Source organism: Schistocerca serialis, chromosome 5 (genome assembly GCF_023864345.2).
Source record: "Schistocerca serialis cubense isolate TAMUIC-IGC-003099 chromosome 5, iqSchSeri2.2, whole genome shotgun sequence".
Classification (NCBI taxonomy): Eukaryota; Metazoa; Arthropoda; class Insecta; order Orthoptera; family Acrididae; genus Schistocerca; species Schistocerca serialis.
The window spans coordinates 347,176,523-347,194,432 of NC_064642.1; the positions used below are offsets into that span (position 1 = coordinate 347,176,523).

At 43.2% G+C, this 17,910-nt stretch overlaps 1 protein-coding gene across 3 annotated transcripts in view; it reads right to left on the reverse strand.

Moving 5' to 3' along the window:
• LOC126480722 (protein spire) overlaps positions 1 to 17,910 on the reverse strand; it is a 797,250-nt gene that overhangs the window by 362,759 nt on the left and 416,581 nt on the right. For all 3 annotated transcript variants that reach the window (XM_050103982.1, XM_050103983.1, XM_050103984.1), the window contains exon 4: positions 1,892 to 2,025. In XM_050103982.1, coding sequence (XP_049959939.1) covers positions 1,892 to 2,025 — 134 coding nt within the window. The remainder of the gene's footprint in view (positions 1 to 1,891; positions 2,026 to 17,910) is intronic.

Genomic DNA, 17,910 nt, shown 5'->3' on the forward strand with positions numbered 1-17,910 from the left:
CATTTGAGGAGCATGAGAAAAAATAGATTGACGGGAAAGAGAAATAATATGTACAGGAGGAGGAGGAAAAGAGAGATGAGAGTAAGAAGATTGGAGAAGAGTAAGGGGGATATTCAAATTGAGGAGGTAAAGGAAGAAAAAGAGAGACAAACATTCTAGCATCGTTTAGAAAAATGGAGATGCCAACAGATTCTACTGAATAGGTGATACACAACTGGATATCAGGGAGCCGCTAATAACTGAAAATTGTAACTCCTGTAAATAACATCAAATAAACGTCAATGGAGTATCGATTTCGATAATTTATTACCATACGAAAATGAATATGAAAAAATAATATTGGCAACCTTCCGCACATTTGTCAGCCGTCAGCATACAACAATGTACTTCCTTTTATTTTCTTGCAATGCTTGTGCACCGATGAGCCAAAACATTATCACCACCTATTTAATAGCGTTTTCGTCCACTGTGCAAACACAATGCAGCAGAGATTCTGCTTGGTATTGACTCTACAAGTCATTGACAGGATTCGAGAAGAATGTGGCACCACCTGTCTGCGCACGAGTCAAGAAAGACTCGCGAATTACGGGCTGGTTGTTTACGGGCACACACCTGGCGCCCGATGTGTTCCAGCACAGATCAGGCACATCAATGAGAGTTCACAGTAGCACGATTCTGACCTTGCAACACGGACAGTTATCCTGCTTGAAGATGTTATCACCGTATGGGTGACATCAAGCATGAAGCGATGCAGGTGGTCCGTAACAATGTTCACGTAAGTCATGCAGTCTTTATGCCTTCGATTACCACCACCAGAGCCCATGGAAGCCTAACTCAATGTACCCCAATGTATCCTCGCCAGCCTTCATCTATGGCGCGGTGCACGTTTCATGCAGCCATTCGTCTGGACGACGGCGTGTAAGGACCCAACCATCGACCTGGTGTAAGATGATTCGACAGGCAACACTTTTCAATTGATCGACGGTGAAAACTCAGTGATACTGTGCCCACAGCAATCATACCTGAGGATGTCGTTGGGTCAACACAGGAAGTTGTGTAATGTGGAGCTCCATGTTCGACAATGGCCTTTGAACGGTATGTTCCGAAACAGTTGTGCCTGCACCAGCATTGTTCTTTGTCGTCAGGTCTGCCACAGATCGCTGCCTCTCCTGGATTACACAGTGCGGGATCCTCGGACCTCTACGTTTTGTGATGAGATGATGTCATCCGATACCGTATGGCCTTCTCGTTATTTCACCATCCTTCAACCACTTTGCATCGCAGAGGTTGAAAATACCGCTTCAGTTGTAAATTACTTAATTTTCACACGACCGGTTCCGGAGTGTTATAAGCCCATCCTCAGGTGTCGTAGCTGTGCTGTGGTCCCCGAGCGCCGCGTGTACCAGGCGCGGTGTGCTGCCTATGAGTAATTTACAACTGAAGCGGTATTTTCAACCTCTGCTCAGTTGCGGGTGTTCTGCCAACAGGATTGTTTGCCCTTTCCATTGGTACTGACGAGAGCAGTAAAGAAACGACCAGCTTCGCCATTTCAGAGATTTCCAGCCGCAGCGCCACAGCAATGTGCCGTTAACCAAAATTGCTTATATCAGTGGATTTCCGCATTTGCAGCCCGTATCTTCGCTATAATGACTACAAATTTGCCTCTCTTTCGCTTACATTCTTTCCTTATTGCGTCACATCCTCGCAACACCACGAGGAGGCATTCAACCTCCCGGTGGGCAATGGTCATGATATTTTGGCTCATCAGTATATACTGCGGCAATGTCAGAGACGAATTATACATATATAAGAGGGAGTTTACGCAGAGGTCTGTGTTTCCACAGAAGTGTTCTGTGGTGAGATGCCAGCCGTGACGTGACAGCTGCAGTACCTGTATGACGGTGGAGAGGGAGACCCGTCCGCGGTCCCCAGAGACGGCAGCGTCGACGTCGTCTTCGCTGTCAGCGGAGTCTCGCTCGATGCCCTCGTCGTCCGTCTCCTGCTGCTGCCGCTCCTGCGCGCTCTCTGCAAACAGAAACAAGTACCTCACATTAGTGGCCAAACACACTTATTACCCGTCGCCGAGTAATGGCGTACATGGTTCCACACCGCTTCGTGCTGCGACTCGCAAGCGAACACAAAATAAAGGAAAATTTAGAGGCGCACATGCTCTTGTTTCATATTAGGAGCTATCCTTTCATCCTTGCTCTCTCTCTCTCTCTCTCTCTCTCTCTCTCTCTCTCTCTCTCTCTCTCTCTGCTCCACCCCTAACAAGGAGAGGTCCCCCAGCAGTAGGATCGACCTTTTGAAACCAAACATACGGCGACGTAGGTTAAGATCTCAGGTATTACACCCTCCAGCCATTCACCCTGGCGGGCTCTCATTTGCGAGTAATTAACAAAAAACATTCGGAATTTAGCGTGATGTTGAATGACGTTAAACAACTGAAGTTACGTAAGGTGGTTGCGTGATGTAATGGATAGGATAATAGCTTCAGATGGAAGAGGTTGTGAGTTCGAATCTTGCCAACTGCAGTATTTTTTTTATTTTTTAAATCTTTATCAAAATGACTTTGATGATACTTTTATTCAGTTATTTGGCTTAAATGCATTTTTTTCCAGTCCTTTGTACATCATTTCAACACTGTATGAACTTTTTTTTATTTGTTTAATTTTCTCTTTATATTGTTCCTTCTCCAATCAGAATTTTTGTGTATATGAATGTAATTTTTTTATCTATTATAATATTCAATAATTTGAAACTGAAAACCAATAATCTATTGATATTGACTGTGCATGGTGTGAAAATGTATTTTTCGTTACCAGATGAGCAATTTTTTTTTTTGAGTGGTAATCGCCATTCATACGTTTGAAACATAACTAAATACATACTGCACTATGAACAAAATAACGATGAGGAAGATTTAAATGAAAGACGGGTTTATTAAGTATAAAGAAATTCAAACAAAGTGAGAAATAGATATAATACACGCAGTAACGTAGACGGAAAACAGGGTGATAAATCGAATTTAATCGCAATTAATACAGAAAATTAATTAGAAGACATGAACAAAGATTTCAAGTTAAAACAGAATGATAGGAAGAAAAATGAGAGCAAATGAAGAAACTGATATTATGATTAAAATAATGTGACGAAGGAATGGAAATAAAAAATTACATTTAAATTAATTAACTGAACAAAAATGATGATCATAGTCATTCTGATAAAGATTTAAAAATAAAAAAACTATACTTGCAGGCATAGCTACTACCCTATCCATTATACCACACAATAGGACTACTTGATGTAATTTTTAACGCTATTGAGTGCCACACAAAATTCCAAAATGTCTTTCGTCAATTACTCGCAAATGAGGGCACACCAGGGCGAATCGCTGCAGTGTCTGATGCTTAGGACCTTAACCTATGTAATCGTGTAGATCGTTTCACAAAGTCGATCCGACTGCTGGGGACCGCTGCTTGTAATATAAGACTGAGTTTGTCAGTACGGAAAAGTAATTCGAATTAGCAACGCCTGTCAATCTTGTCTCTCCACAGAAGTAGGCCACTATACAGAGCAAAGAAAAGACAGAGTCCATGAGATATTGCTGCAAATCGCCTTAAAGAGTGACCGGCTGTGGAAAGAACGTAGTAGAACCTAGTGGAAAAGGAGCCTTGCAACTGCTCGCGGTACTCAGGGCCTGATCGCGTGAAGAAGAAGAAGAAGAAGAAGAAGAAAAAGAAGAAGAACGCCCATTAATCTACATTTTGGACCAGAGACCTTATAAGACAAGATCGCAATAAGGTAAAAGAAGCAGTCAGAACTCAAAGCTATCCGCGTGGGTACTGGCACGATTGTGCAACACTGTTTATTACATTTCAGTCCAACCTGTGTATTTACTGCTTAGTGCCACTAGCCGCTTAGTTAGCGCTTTATGTCACTGCTATTTGTAATCTTCATGATCGTGAAAGACCAGGAAAATAGATGTTCTACAATTCTGTTCGATATACTATGGTGTTGACTCATTGTTTATACTGCGTACGTTTATGGATCATTAATGTGATATTCCATCGACAATTGGAGGTTAACAAAAACCAAGGGCTTTTTAATCATGAAGTGCATCAGATCGGTAGCCAAATAATTTCTAAGAGTATAGGTTTCAGTTTAACAAATAACGCCAGAAATTTTCATCTCTTCACACTGACTTTGTGCACGCAATCTAAAATGCTGTATTCGTCACGCAAGCTAAATGGTTTTGCGGGCGGCCTTTCCTGTGGCAGTTACGGAAACTCTGACACAGTAACAGCTGCTAAAGAAACTTACCGAGGGCCTCCTTTAGCAGACCCGAGTTGTTCCACAAACTGCAGTACCAAGGTCGCACAGAGTGTCAAAACTTTCAAGATATTCATTGTCTGAAATCATCTACAGGAGAGGGGCTGATCTTAAAGAAGCACACTGCAGTACAGTATATGGGAATGTATAGTGCTTAGGGACAATGTTGACAATCTTCGCCGAAAATATTTCTAACATTATCAATATGTCTTTCTCGAAATATATTGCGAAGCATATGTTAGAGTCAAGATGGAAAACTACATCAGGGTATTGTCTTCAACTCTAGGGCTCATCCAAGAAGGTGGTTTGCAGTATTGAATTCAGGAGTTAATGGTTAACGTCGATTGTAGAATCTGATGGCACATTGCACTGCCCGATTCCTGGACGATACACACTGTTCAAAAGAACTAGGGAGACACGTGTATCAACGACCGGTACACTAAATCTGTTTTGATACAGGCAGTACCTGTGGACATATCGCGTGGCTTGAGATCTTATGCAGTGTAGGCAACAATTAAATTCATTCATTGTATGTACTGAAGTGTCAGGTAACCCCGCAGGAAGGAATCAAGTATCTGTGTCCTAGTGTTTTCTGCCGAGGTACATAGATGGCTCTTGTCATTTGTGGACCTTGTATTCAACGAGGCATTTGCAATGCGGCACCTTACTGTAGCCTAGTGCAAGTTTGATCCAAAAATGATAGACTTTCGGTCGTGATGGTGTAAATGCCAATGCCTCTCCCTGTGTCATACATAGCCTGTGGACACGAGGCAGAAAGATATCTGGTCACCTCTGTGTTACGGCGACGTACGGATACCGCTACAGCGCTGCAAGACGATATCTGAAGGGCCACCGGGACCTCTGTGTCCGATCAGACTCTAATGAACAGGCTACGAGAAAGCACCTTACGAGACAGACGTCCTCTTCGAGTACCGCGCTTGACACGGCATCGTCTTGCAGTTCGCCTTGCCGTTACCGTATCAATATCCTCTGACGCAAGATGATGGCCGTTTTCATGTGCGGAGACCCGGTATCTGCCAAACATTGTCCAGGAGATCAACAGATTCAGCCAGGGTCTGTAATGTTGTGCAGAAGCTTCAGTGTTGACATCCATACGGATCTTGTCGTTGTCCTTGGCCGCCTTACAGCCAGGTAGTACACATGGAACAGATCCTGTTGGATCATGTGCTGGCTGCTGCATATGGCGGTGACCCTGAATTCCTTCTAATGCCAGGGCCTATATGGCGGACGTCAGCAGGGCTGTCTTGCGAAGCCTGGACATTGAAGTAATGGAATGGCCGGCGGTGAGTCCCGACCTAAAACCCATCGTGCCTAAGTAGGACAAGCTTGACAGATATATTCGTCGTCATCCTGGTCCACCACAGACTCTCAAAGAACTCTCACGGGCTCTCATTGAAGAATGCGAACAGATATCACAGGTGACCTCCGTAGACTTACACGGAGTAAGTCTCAGGCGGTGATAAATGCTCGCGGAGGGCATAAAAGTTATTGAAGCTCTGAAAGACCAATGAGAAGCACCTAGGGTGACGGGATGAATGATTGTTCCCATTCTGTTTTCGGCACCAATCGTACATTTCAGTACTTTCTTTGTGAATGATCGAAGATGTAATGCTGTTATCTTGTGAACTGAAGTTGTGAAAGATAAAGGTACAATTAGGTAACGTACTCAGTCCTCAGTTATTACTCAATGGAATCTGGCAGACGCCCAAACTCTTGTTCCCCTAATTCTTTTGATTAATGTATGTAACTCTGCTGTCTGAAGAGATTAGCGCAACACGCAAATCGTGCACCTATGAATCTTTCCTACAGACGACGTTTCGATACGAGATTCCTCAGGTTAGTTATGATTCTGCAGATGGCAACAACGCTCTCTAAGATGTCATAAAGACCTTACATTGATAAATTCTGAAAAACGTATGTAAGACTTTATCATTTAAGCGCGTGAAAAGGGGGGATCGGTCTTGTAGCGGCATATGTTATTGCGCGACTACGTAGAGGATGCAGCACTTTCAAGGCCGCGGCGACGGTGGCATCTTCCTAACACATATAGTTACCTTTCTGGCCAACTGATGCTTCCGGCGGAGGAAGGAAAAAAATCCATGTAAATAAACTACTACATCCGTTTATAAACTTTTGCTCATTTACTTCACGCACGAAAGAACAAAAAAACGAAATTAAAGTGCGGCAGGCATGTAATTTTGTTGCCGATTTCGATTTTGTGTGTATAGCGTAACTTGGAGATCAAGGGCGCACATACGTATGTTCGTGCAAGTATCGCTATTGTACTCCTTGATTTTGCAGTCATGGAGTGTTCACTAATGAATAATTTAGTCCGCCGTTACACCTCTCAGCGTGAGAGAATTCTGTGAATGAAGCTGATTCATTTTCAAGTCTGACATACCTGTTCAATATCTAACCCGAGGCACGCGGCATGTCGCGAACGTTTTCATGAATATCGCATTTAGCATCCATCATTCCCTTCAACAGCAAGGCGCAGATAGCAGTTCTTGCATCTGAGCTCGGAATATTTGGAAGAACAACCATACGTGACAACGAATCATTAACTCACTTGTGAAGGGCGCACAAAAATTCGAACTGTTAAACCGAATAAACATTATTTTAAAGTACGAGGCAGTGTCTGTTCTGCCCCCAAAAATGCCATTTTTCTGTGAAACTAAGCATCTTGGTACAATCAGTCTTTAGAAGTTAACGAATCTAAAGCTTAACATATGCTTAAAACAACCTATGTTAATACAGGCAGTAGCCCCTACTCACCGTCATAGTTCCCGAAGATAGGTGGCGACATTATCGTACGTATCCCCTATTCGTAAAAGAGGTACAAATGCGGAGTATCAATGAAGTGACCGGAACAGAGCGGAGTGGAACAGTCTACACTTTTGACAAGAGAAATGCGTGGACAGCCTACATCATTTTCCATATACCCGTCCTAAAGTTGCCCAGCATAAAAATCCTTAGTGATTACTCTATCCACATCTTTGTGCCATTCAGCTGTGTTTTGATCACTTCACTGAAACCTCATATTTATAATCTGATGATGCATAAAGGAGTAATGTACGACAACACGCGAACTTCTAGTTTGAGAAAAATGAATCAGTAGGTACCGCGCGTGTCAACTTATACTACCTGAAGCAAATTTTTAGCTTTTTGCCACGTAACAAACCTTATGACTGCTGTGACTCTGCTGGTCAAAACATCCTATTACACGATATTGTTTCTTCAGCGGCGCATGCTCCTGTAGTCTTTACATTCCTTCACCTTCAAATATCGATTGTAAACAAATACAGAGTTTTACAGGTAGATGACCAAGGTGGGTGACGGAACAGGCACATTTCCCTTTTTTAAAGTAATTTTTATTCGCTTTTTATTCGAGCTGGTTCTTTTGAGAGGCCAGATGTTAAGATTATACCGTGTTTGAGCTGCAATTAAAATAATGACAATTCGTGACCCCTAGTACGTCGTTCGCATGCAGACGCTACGCATTTCGTGCAATGCAAATAAAATAGACCAAGGCCGAACACTCACGCCAGATGTTCGAGGAAGCAAATTGCTATACTAACCACACTGACTGGTGCGACAGCAGGCGCCACGGATCGCCAACTGCACGCTACGCCCGCGCACATCCCTCTATCACTGTTACCATCAAATGTCTGTGTTCAGAAGCTGGACTCGCATTCGGAGGTCAACGGTTCAGATATCCGTCGGACCATCCTGACTTACGCTCCCCGTGATTTCCATAAAGCGCGCGCGCGCGCGCGCGCGCGCGTTTGTGTGTGTGTGTGTGTGTGTGTGTGTGTGTGTGTGTGTGTGTGTTTGTGTGTGCGTGCGCGCGCGCGTGCGTAGATATGCGTGCAAAAGTCTGATGAGAAACATAGAGCTGTGAATTGCTTCCCCGCTAAACACTACTCTGATGACAGTACTTTTACTTTTAGATGAAGACAGGCTCATTTCACATTTTGAAGTGAGAGATTTTTCGATGTTCACAAGGTCCTCACAGGTGAACATAGTGGAATGGCGGCGAAAACGATACCTATGTTTTGAAAAATCGGAGAAAGTGCAGTGTCAAGCGACAACAGGTCACTAAATCAGCCTATTCACTTCATAACAAAATATGAACAAGCACTACAAATAAAAACCGCACGTTACACACACAAAACGTGATATATACTCATTTCCGTCTGTAAATGCATAATAAACAGAAAAATAAAAAACTACGTTTTGCTGCTTGCAGATGATAAGTTGTAGATTGTGTAGCAGAATAGCTACTAACATAGATGTCCAATAGCACAATGTAAGGTATGTAAACTAATGCATACATCCATTCTTTTTGGTGAATTAAGCTATAAATATAACTTTGACATAATATTATAAATGACACAGTGCGTCAGGTCGTTAATACATACCTCAACTGTGAACTATGAACAAATGCTGTATAATATTTTACAACAATTATTCATTCACAACTGTAAATAAATATACAGGGTGGTCCATTCATAGTCACCGGGCCAAATAGCTCACGAAACAAGCATCAAACGAAAAAACTACAAAGAACGAAACTCGTCTAGCTTCAAGGGGGAAACCAGATAGCGCTATGGTTGGTCCGCTAAATGGCGCTGCATAGAACAAACGGATATCAACTGCGTTTTTTTAAATAGGAACCCACATTTTTATATTACATATTCGTGTAGTACGTAAAGAAATATGAATGTTTTAGTTGGATCACTTTTTTCGCTTTGTGATAGATTGCGCTCTAATAGTCACAAACGTAAAAGTACGTGGTATCAGGTAACATTCCGTCAATACGGACGGTATTTGCTTCGTGATACATTACCCGTGTTAAAATGGACCGTTTACCAATTGCAGAAAAGGTCGATATCGTGTTGATGTATGGCTATTGTGATCAAAATGCCCAAAGGGGGTGTCCAATGTATGCTGCTAGGTATCCTGGACGACATCTTCCAAGTGTCCGGACCGTTCGCCAGATAGTTACGTTATTTAAGGAAACAGGAAGTGTTCAGCCACATGTGAAACGTCAACCACGACCTGCTACAAATGATGATGCCCAAGTAGGTGTTTTAGCTGCTGTCGCGGCTAATCCGTACATCAGTAGCAGACACATTGCGCGAGAATCGGGAATCTCAAAAACGTCGGTGTTGAGAATGCTACATCAACATCGATTGCATCCGTACCCTATTTCTATGCACCAAGAATTGTATGGCGACGAGTTTTAACGTCGTGTACAGTTCTGCCACTGGAGAAATTACGAGGCGATGACAGATTTTTTGCGCGCGTTCTGTTTAGCGACGAAGCGTCATTCACCAACAAGGGTAACGTCAACCGGCATAATACGCACTATTGGGCAACGGAAAATCCACGATGGCTACGACAAGTGGAACATCAGCGACCTTGGCGGGTTAATGTATGGTGCGGCATTATGGGAGGAAGGATAATTGGCCCCCATTTTATCGATGGCAATCTAAATGGTGCAATGTATGCTGATTTCTTACGTAATGTTATACCGATGTTACTACAAGATGTTTCACTGCATGGCAGAATGGCGATGTATTTCAAACATGATGGATGTCCGGCACATAGCTCGCGTGCGGTTGAAGCGGTATTTAATAGCATATTTCATGACAGGTGGATTGGTCGTCGAAGCACCATACCATGGCCCGCACGTTCACCGGATCTGACGTCCCCGGACTTCTTTCTGTGGGGAAAGTTGAACGATATTTGCTATCGTGATCCACCGACAACGCCTGACAACAGGCGTCAGCGCATTGTCAATGCATGTGCGAACATTACGGAAGGCGAACTACTCCCTGTTGAGAGGAATGTCGTTACACGCATTGCCAAATGCACTGAGGTTGACGGACATAATTTTGAGCATTCATTGCATTAATGTGATATTTACAGGTAATCACGCTGTAACAGCATGCGTTCTCAGAAATGTTAAGTTCACAAAGGTACATGTAACACATTTGAACAAGCGAAATAAAATGTTCAAATTGTACCTACGTTCTGTATTTTAATTTATAAAACCTATCTGTTACCAACTGTTAGTCTAAAATTGTGATCCATATGTTTACAGCGCCATCTATCACAAAGCGAAAAAAGTGGTCCAACTAAAACATTCATATTTCTTTACGTACTACACGAATATGTAATAAAAATGGGTGTTCTATTTTTTAAAAAACGCAGTTGATATCCGTTTGACCTATGGCAGCGCCATCTAGCGGGCCAACCATAGCGCCATCTGGTTTGGCCCTGAAAGCTAGACAAGTTTCGTTCTTTGTAGTTTTTTCGTTTGACTCTTATTTCGTGAGATATTTGGTCCAGTCATGATCAATGGACCACCCCGTGTACCAAAGCCTCGGTAAAAGTTAGTGTGTAACAACAATTTTACAATAAGAAAATAAAAAATAACCCACTGAAGATAGCACAAAATGTGCTGAAACACGTCGGTGTAAAACAAAACAGACAAAAAGGTGTCTTGCATAAGGCGGAATTAATCGTCCTATTTTCATAGCAAGCACGGACAAATCAAGAAGAACTGCAACACCACAAGATGATTAGAACATAGTGTGTTACCATCACTACGGAGCTATTCGTTGTGGCGTTTATTGGGAGACTGTTTTTCGGCATTGTACAGTTTTCTTATATTGTGGTAATTTTAGTTACATCCAACACCTCATTGTCAGCCGACAAGCTGTGTATAACCGGAAACTGCGTAAGACATCTGACTGCTCAACAACGAGAGTGGTGATGATACGGAAAACTTCTGTACTCATTGCTAGTCGCTTTCGATGTAGGACCCACTTGAAGCGAAGAAACGAATAAAGATTAGTGTTTAATGACCCTTCGATAACGTCGTCATTACAGACGGAGCACAAGCTTGCATTAGGGAAGGGTGAGGAAGGAAATCGGCCCTTTCGAAGAAACCAATACCGGCATTTGCCCGGAGCGATATATGGAAATCACGGGGAGCGTAAGTCAGGATGGTCCGACGGATATCTGAACCGTTGACCTCCGAATGCGAGTCCAGTGTGCTATCCCTCGGTGCACCCATCTGATTTTCTCTCTCTCTCTCTCTCTCTCTCTCTCTCTCTCTCTCTCACACACACACACACACACACACACACACACACACACACACAAGCGTTCATGTTTTCAGTGTTTTAAAACATTTATGTATTTATTTTTCCATAAGAGTGCTCGGGATTCCGCCGTTTTTGTCGTTTCAGTTAAATTTTCCACAGTGTAAGAAATCAGTTGCAAGTCGAAAACGGATCCTTATCAATGGGAACAGCATCTTTTCTTCTGTGTCTAAGCAGTATACTGCAGCCCACATTGTTATGAGAATCACGGGACGTCTATGATTCATTACGAGACTAACCTAAACATGATTTAATATTTTCAGAAAGGTAACACTCAACAATATATTCTGTAACTACAGAGCCTGAAACATTTGTTGTCCCACAGTCTTCTTGTTCTGACAGGTACGTCATGTGTCATCTTTATTTTTTTTTCGACTGGTTTACTCTCTTCGTCCTGCCTGCCTAACTTATGATAGTATTTCCGTCTTTACTTGCCGAATATTCACAGCATTCCCCACAATCTAGTTTACAAATTTTGTTGTTCGTCCTGGCCATAATTTTGCCCCTCAAATTCCCATCTACGGGGGTGTCAACTGTTTCTGCATACCAAGCAGCTGTCCCAATACACTGTTCCTTCTGTCCCAGGATCTTCTAACCTCACTTATTATTTCTGGTATCTCAGAATTAAATGGCTGGATGAAGTACGAAATATAATCATCATTTGCTAACACACTGCTTGGAAAAAAAAGTGAAGCACCCAGAACCGGAGGAGGAAACGAAAATTCAGGGAGTGTGATGTTATTTTAGTGAATACATAGTCGAGTGAATATTACATAGAACTCGGTAGCATAAGGTCACTTTGTTAGTGTGATTTTGCACCCGTTCCGGCCTAGAAGCACTGATGCCCTGATTCTGTTGGCGAGGGTGTGAATGGCGCTGCATCCTCAAAAATGTGAGAGTGAAATTCTAAGGGACCAGGCTGCTTAGGTTATCGGTCCCTAGACCTACACACAACTTAACTAACTTACGATAAAGACAGCACACACCCATGTCCGAGCGAGGACTCTAATCTCCGGCGGGAGGAGCCGCGGCTGCATCCTCTCCTGAGGAGAGTTGGCCAACAACTGTTGCAACTGGTGTAACAACTGTTGTAACAGTTGAAGCTGGTCCTTTACATCTTGGATACTGGCACTGGGACAGAGCTGACGACTGAACAGGCCCCACACATGTTCTCTCGGAGACAGATCTGAATATCTTGCCGGTCAAGGAAATACCTCAACATTTCACGGACACTTCAAAGAGACACGTGCCCTGCGTCGACGAGCATTATAATGAAAAAAGTCACCACGACACTGTATCATGAGAGGTCCACATGAGGACCGAAAATGTCTGTGAAATACCACTGTGCCGCCAGAGTTCCCCCAGTCATTATCAGATCACACCCCATAGCTTCCCACACAATGACGCAAAGAATAACACCGCTGTGTCTCACCGATAAGGAAGAATGGGGCGTCTCACTAAGACGCCGCCATGTTTGCCGACGATGGTCGTTCGGGGGTGGTAAAGAACGGCGAATCGCTGCTGAACACACAGCGACGCCATTCATCAGCAGCCTACGCTTCCAGGTCACGGCACCCCTCCAAGCGCAGCCGTTTGTGTTGTGGTGATAACGCCAGCCTACGCATGGGACATTTATTCCCTAGTCCACCTACAGCTGCGGAATGACACAGAATGTTGCTGAGTGTCCATTACTTGTTGACGAATAGCAGGCGCTCACGTTAAGGGTTACGATGTGCACAACGCTGTGATCCTCTCTTGTGGGTGGTCGAACGTGGTCGGCCACAACCTTGACGACGAAGGTGCCTGTCCCCAGGTTCTCACGCAGTCCAACATCAGGCCACTGTCATATCCGAACGCCTGACAAATCTGGATATTGGACGATTCGACCAGCCGGTAAAACGATGATCCACAAGAAGGACCCTTTTCCAAACTCTGTTGGGTGCTGATAACGCTGTCTCACACACATACGTGTCATTTCCGTGTCCTTCACAGTGACCACGCAACATCTGATGCTGTTCACGCCCCTTAATATACCTTACCGAGCCTGGCTGCAACACTAAACATTAACAGCACTAATGCACTCCGATGGCCATTCTCCCTGCCACAGAGAACTGACATAACCGCTCATGGGGTGTATGTGTTCCAAACACACACACACACACACACACACACACACACACACACACACACACACACACACAGCGAATGATTAACTTCTTCGGAATAAGCATCTTACTGGCTCTATTAGACATCTCATCGTCGCCTAACTTACCTGTTTTGCGTGATCAACAAATGCGAACTATCACCTGGATCCAATGTCTGTGGCACTCCGTCGATAAATTTTCCCTGCTGCAAAGAGCCACGGTGAACAGGATTAAAGCGAATCCATTATACATCCCTACCCCTCCGACTATAAAACGTGAACAATACAGAACAGCACCACCGCTCGATAAACTTCGGGTGGCTAAGTGCCTGCATTTTATCACTGTTAATCCTGCTAAATGTATCACGAGCGCGTAATAAATACTGCTGAGAGCCCTATTAAGTGTTAAGAAACGTGCGTTGCTACTGTGTGGCGAAGACCGTGCAAGACGGTTGAGATCGAGAATTTAACAGCCCCGATCTAGTGTGCCGAAGAACAAAGACAATAGCGGTCGGCTCTTCAGCGTAAGCAGAGAGTTTGAGCCCACCAATTTATAAGAAGACCTGCAACTTTATTAATCGCATTCTCGCGAACTCCAATAGACGAGCCGGCTCGTAATTTAATGTCCAAAGAACTAATGTATTGAAGCGGCAAATTAGCTGATGCAGTAATTACATCAAGACTTGTTGAATTTGTCCGGTCGCTTCCCAGGAGAATAAATTATTAAATTAGCATCTTGTAAGCCTTCTGTTCGGCTAGGACTGTATGGCACACGAACTGCGATGGACGTGCATTTCAGGAACCACAATCACTACCCCATCTGTAGAGACTACGATGCAAAAAAGCAGTTCTTGACATGTTCTACGCGCTGTATGACAATACGGTCACCTGTACATAATAGAATAAATGTTCCTTTCCAAAATGTAAGAAGGCGAATTTCAAAGAATTGTGTTCATAAAAGTGAAGACAATTACACTTTCTTCGACACAACGCGTATAACGTATCTATCCCGTTGACACTAGTGTTAGGAAGTCAGATCAACGTTTCAGTCTGAACAACTGTGGTAAGATATCGGCAATGGCCTTGTTCACAGAATCTTTCCACAATTTCCCTGTGGTATTTTGAAGCCTTCGCTAAAGATTTAAACCAATGGGTCGATAGGGATTAATATAAGGCCGTTTCCAAAAATGAAGGCACGCTACGTGTGTCATTTGAAACTTTTTTTTATTGTAACATTAAACTGGAAACTGTAACACCCTAGAACCAAAAGCTGACACCTTTATGGTTAGAATCTGAAGCTGTAACAACATTAAGCATTAAAGTAACAAAATTGATTTTAAATTACAAGACATGTTTGCATACTCAAAAGAATAGCATAAATTATAGCAAAAAACAAAGAAATTAGAAGACACAAACCAAATATATTTATTCGCCACCAGTCAACGATTTTCACAGAATCTATCCACGCATTTTTATCCACGTCTTTGACATACATCACGATGTTGTAAGATCATACTTTGTCCTGACGTAAGTAAATATTACATTATTTTTCAGTTATATCTGGGAATGAGTAATGGAAGTGTGTAAGAAGACAAAACTAGATTCTAAAATAGTTTGTTTGTCTGTTTTTAATACATCACGGAATATGGATTGTGAAATAGCACTCTTAGACGAAGAAATCGCGCTTTCTGAATGCAACAACAAAACAGTGTGTAAACCAGTGACAATATTAAGAACAGAGTGCAGTGCAAGAGCCAGAAAGAAAGAAGATACCGAGAAAGAATAAAAGGGAAAGGACAATGAGAGTTTGAGATATGAGAGTAAGAGAGTTTTCGTGACTATTAGAAAACATCTTTTGAAAGACAAAGGAATTTCGGTAACAGTATGTGAATAGCGCAAGGGTCTTCGACTGGCATAATTAGCAAAAGTTAAGAAACAAGGAACTCAATTGCATTTTAGGTTTAATATTGATTTATGGGACTATTGCGGCTAGTTGTGAGTTCAAGTAAGATAAATGTTAAATTTTCAATTACACTGCGGCGTTAAGAAAACTGAGATTTCCTCAAAAATTGTTATCCACAATATTTTCTGCTCAAAACAACAGTCTGATAATATACGTGACCTAAGTACTTCACAGAATGTGAACGATCAGGCGCAATGTCGGCCGCCGGAAGGATACGTAGCTCCGAGAGGAAGACTGATAAAGGAATAGAGTTTTAATTATTTATCACGCGAGTTGCTTGATAATGTGATATAGTTGTGTGCTGCAATTGTGATAAATGCCTGTGCTATTCCGAATCGCCCGGGCAGGACAGCGTTTTGTCGTCTTCCATGACAGTACACACAAAAACTGATTTCTGCCACGCGTGCCAAATGAAAGGCAATATGAAAGGGAACCGGTGGAGCACTGCTTCAATTTGTGTGGAACAAATCGGAACAGCTATCCCGCTTACTCAAATTTTTGGGACGTCTCTTGCCACAGCTCAATTTCTCCTATCTAGAAATGCGAGCACAATTAAATGAAGGGACATGCCTTGCCCAGATGAATCGCGCCTCAATTTACAGACTGATCTTCGTCGCTCATTCGTCTGAAGGTTAAAGTACGGCCTGGTAAATTCAAAGAAACATTTTGAAAGCATGTCAGTTTCGCGGTGGTGGGATCATGTTGTGGGAATTCTAACAAGCCCATAGTAGAATTCAACGTTGTGAGCCGGCGGTGGTGACCGAGCGGTTCTAGGCGCTACAGTCTGGAACCGCGCGACAGGTTCGAATCCTGCCGCGGGCATGGATGTGTGTGATGTCCTTAGGTTAGTTAGGTGTAAGCAGTTCTAAGTTCTAGGGGACTGATGACCTTCGAAGTTAAGTCCCATTGCGCTCAGAGCCATTTGAACCAACGTTGTGTCAAAATTTCAAAGCAATTGGTCAAGAACTTTCGCAGTTGTACGATTTTGAACAAAGGGATATTCACTCTTTATTTATTTAGATTTTACAGCCTTACGGGCAGTCGGTGCCATGAGCAAATTAATTCATCTCAGGCACAGGCCGACGAAGTGATTATAATACAATGAGACTACTAACACGTGTACGAAACGCGCTGCTATCCCGGTGAGACTGAAGGTAGGTCAGCATGGCGGAATCCGGAATAGAACTTTGGTGCTTCCGCTGCAGGCGCAGTGCCTCAAGGACGGGCTGCAGCAGGCGCCTGCTCGGTATTCGGAAGCCGGTCGCGCTTGTTGGGGGCGGAGTACGTGCGGGCGCCTGCTTGACAGGAGGGTACCAACTGGAGAGGAAAGCGGCGGAAATAAAGCGCCAGGGGCAAATCAGGCGCGGTGCGGACCGCAAGTAGAATGCCAAAGAGGGCGCGCAGCACTACCTGCAGCCGCGGCGACGCGCCCGCAGGCTAGTACAGGCGAACGGCGTTTCCCCAGCTTACAAGCCAAGTGCGTGTCACCCTGCTGCGGCAGCAAGTGGTCGTCCTCGACGGGCATTCAAATTTGTTACTCGATAAAACGCCGGATGGCTAACGACGGATCCAAAATCGCAGTCTGGTATACAAAGGCCAATTCTTATGAAGAATCAAATAATTCAGTATCTCGTAGCTGGAATACCTTGTAGATCAAAAATACTGACTCTGAAAACCGAAATAAAGAGTGGGGCAAATATCCGGTATTTGAAAATGAGGACATTCTTGGGCCAAGTAAAAGTTCAGTATCCTGACTTCTTTATTCAGAATCCAGAAAAATGAACCAAATACGTATTCCTTATTGTAAAAACACACAAGAAATTCCACTTATTAAATGCACGAATAAAATGACCAGCAGCTGTACGTAGGCCCGTAATCGGTGCACAGAATAATAACAGCAATCCATATTTACATATTACCAGCGACCCGCCCCGACTTCGCAAGGGTGGTAGTATGTGTTTATAGCCAGATGGCTTGCCTGGAGTACCCTAAATAATTTATATACAGAAAGCTTATTCGTGAATCATTCTGGCTACTAGTTAAAGCTGTATCTAAAAACTTATAATAGTTCCTAAGAACTTCTATCTATATTACGTATATATAAAAACCTCTATATGTACTCTGTCACAGTCACCACCTACACTGGACAAACGTATTTAACACAGACTTTAAGAAATGGACAGGAAAATAAAAGTCATTTATTTCACACAAATTTACAGTCAAATGGCGGAAATTTCATTCAAGAAGTTCTATACCACTGCGGCCTAGCAAGGAGG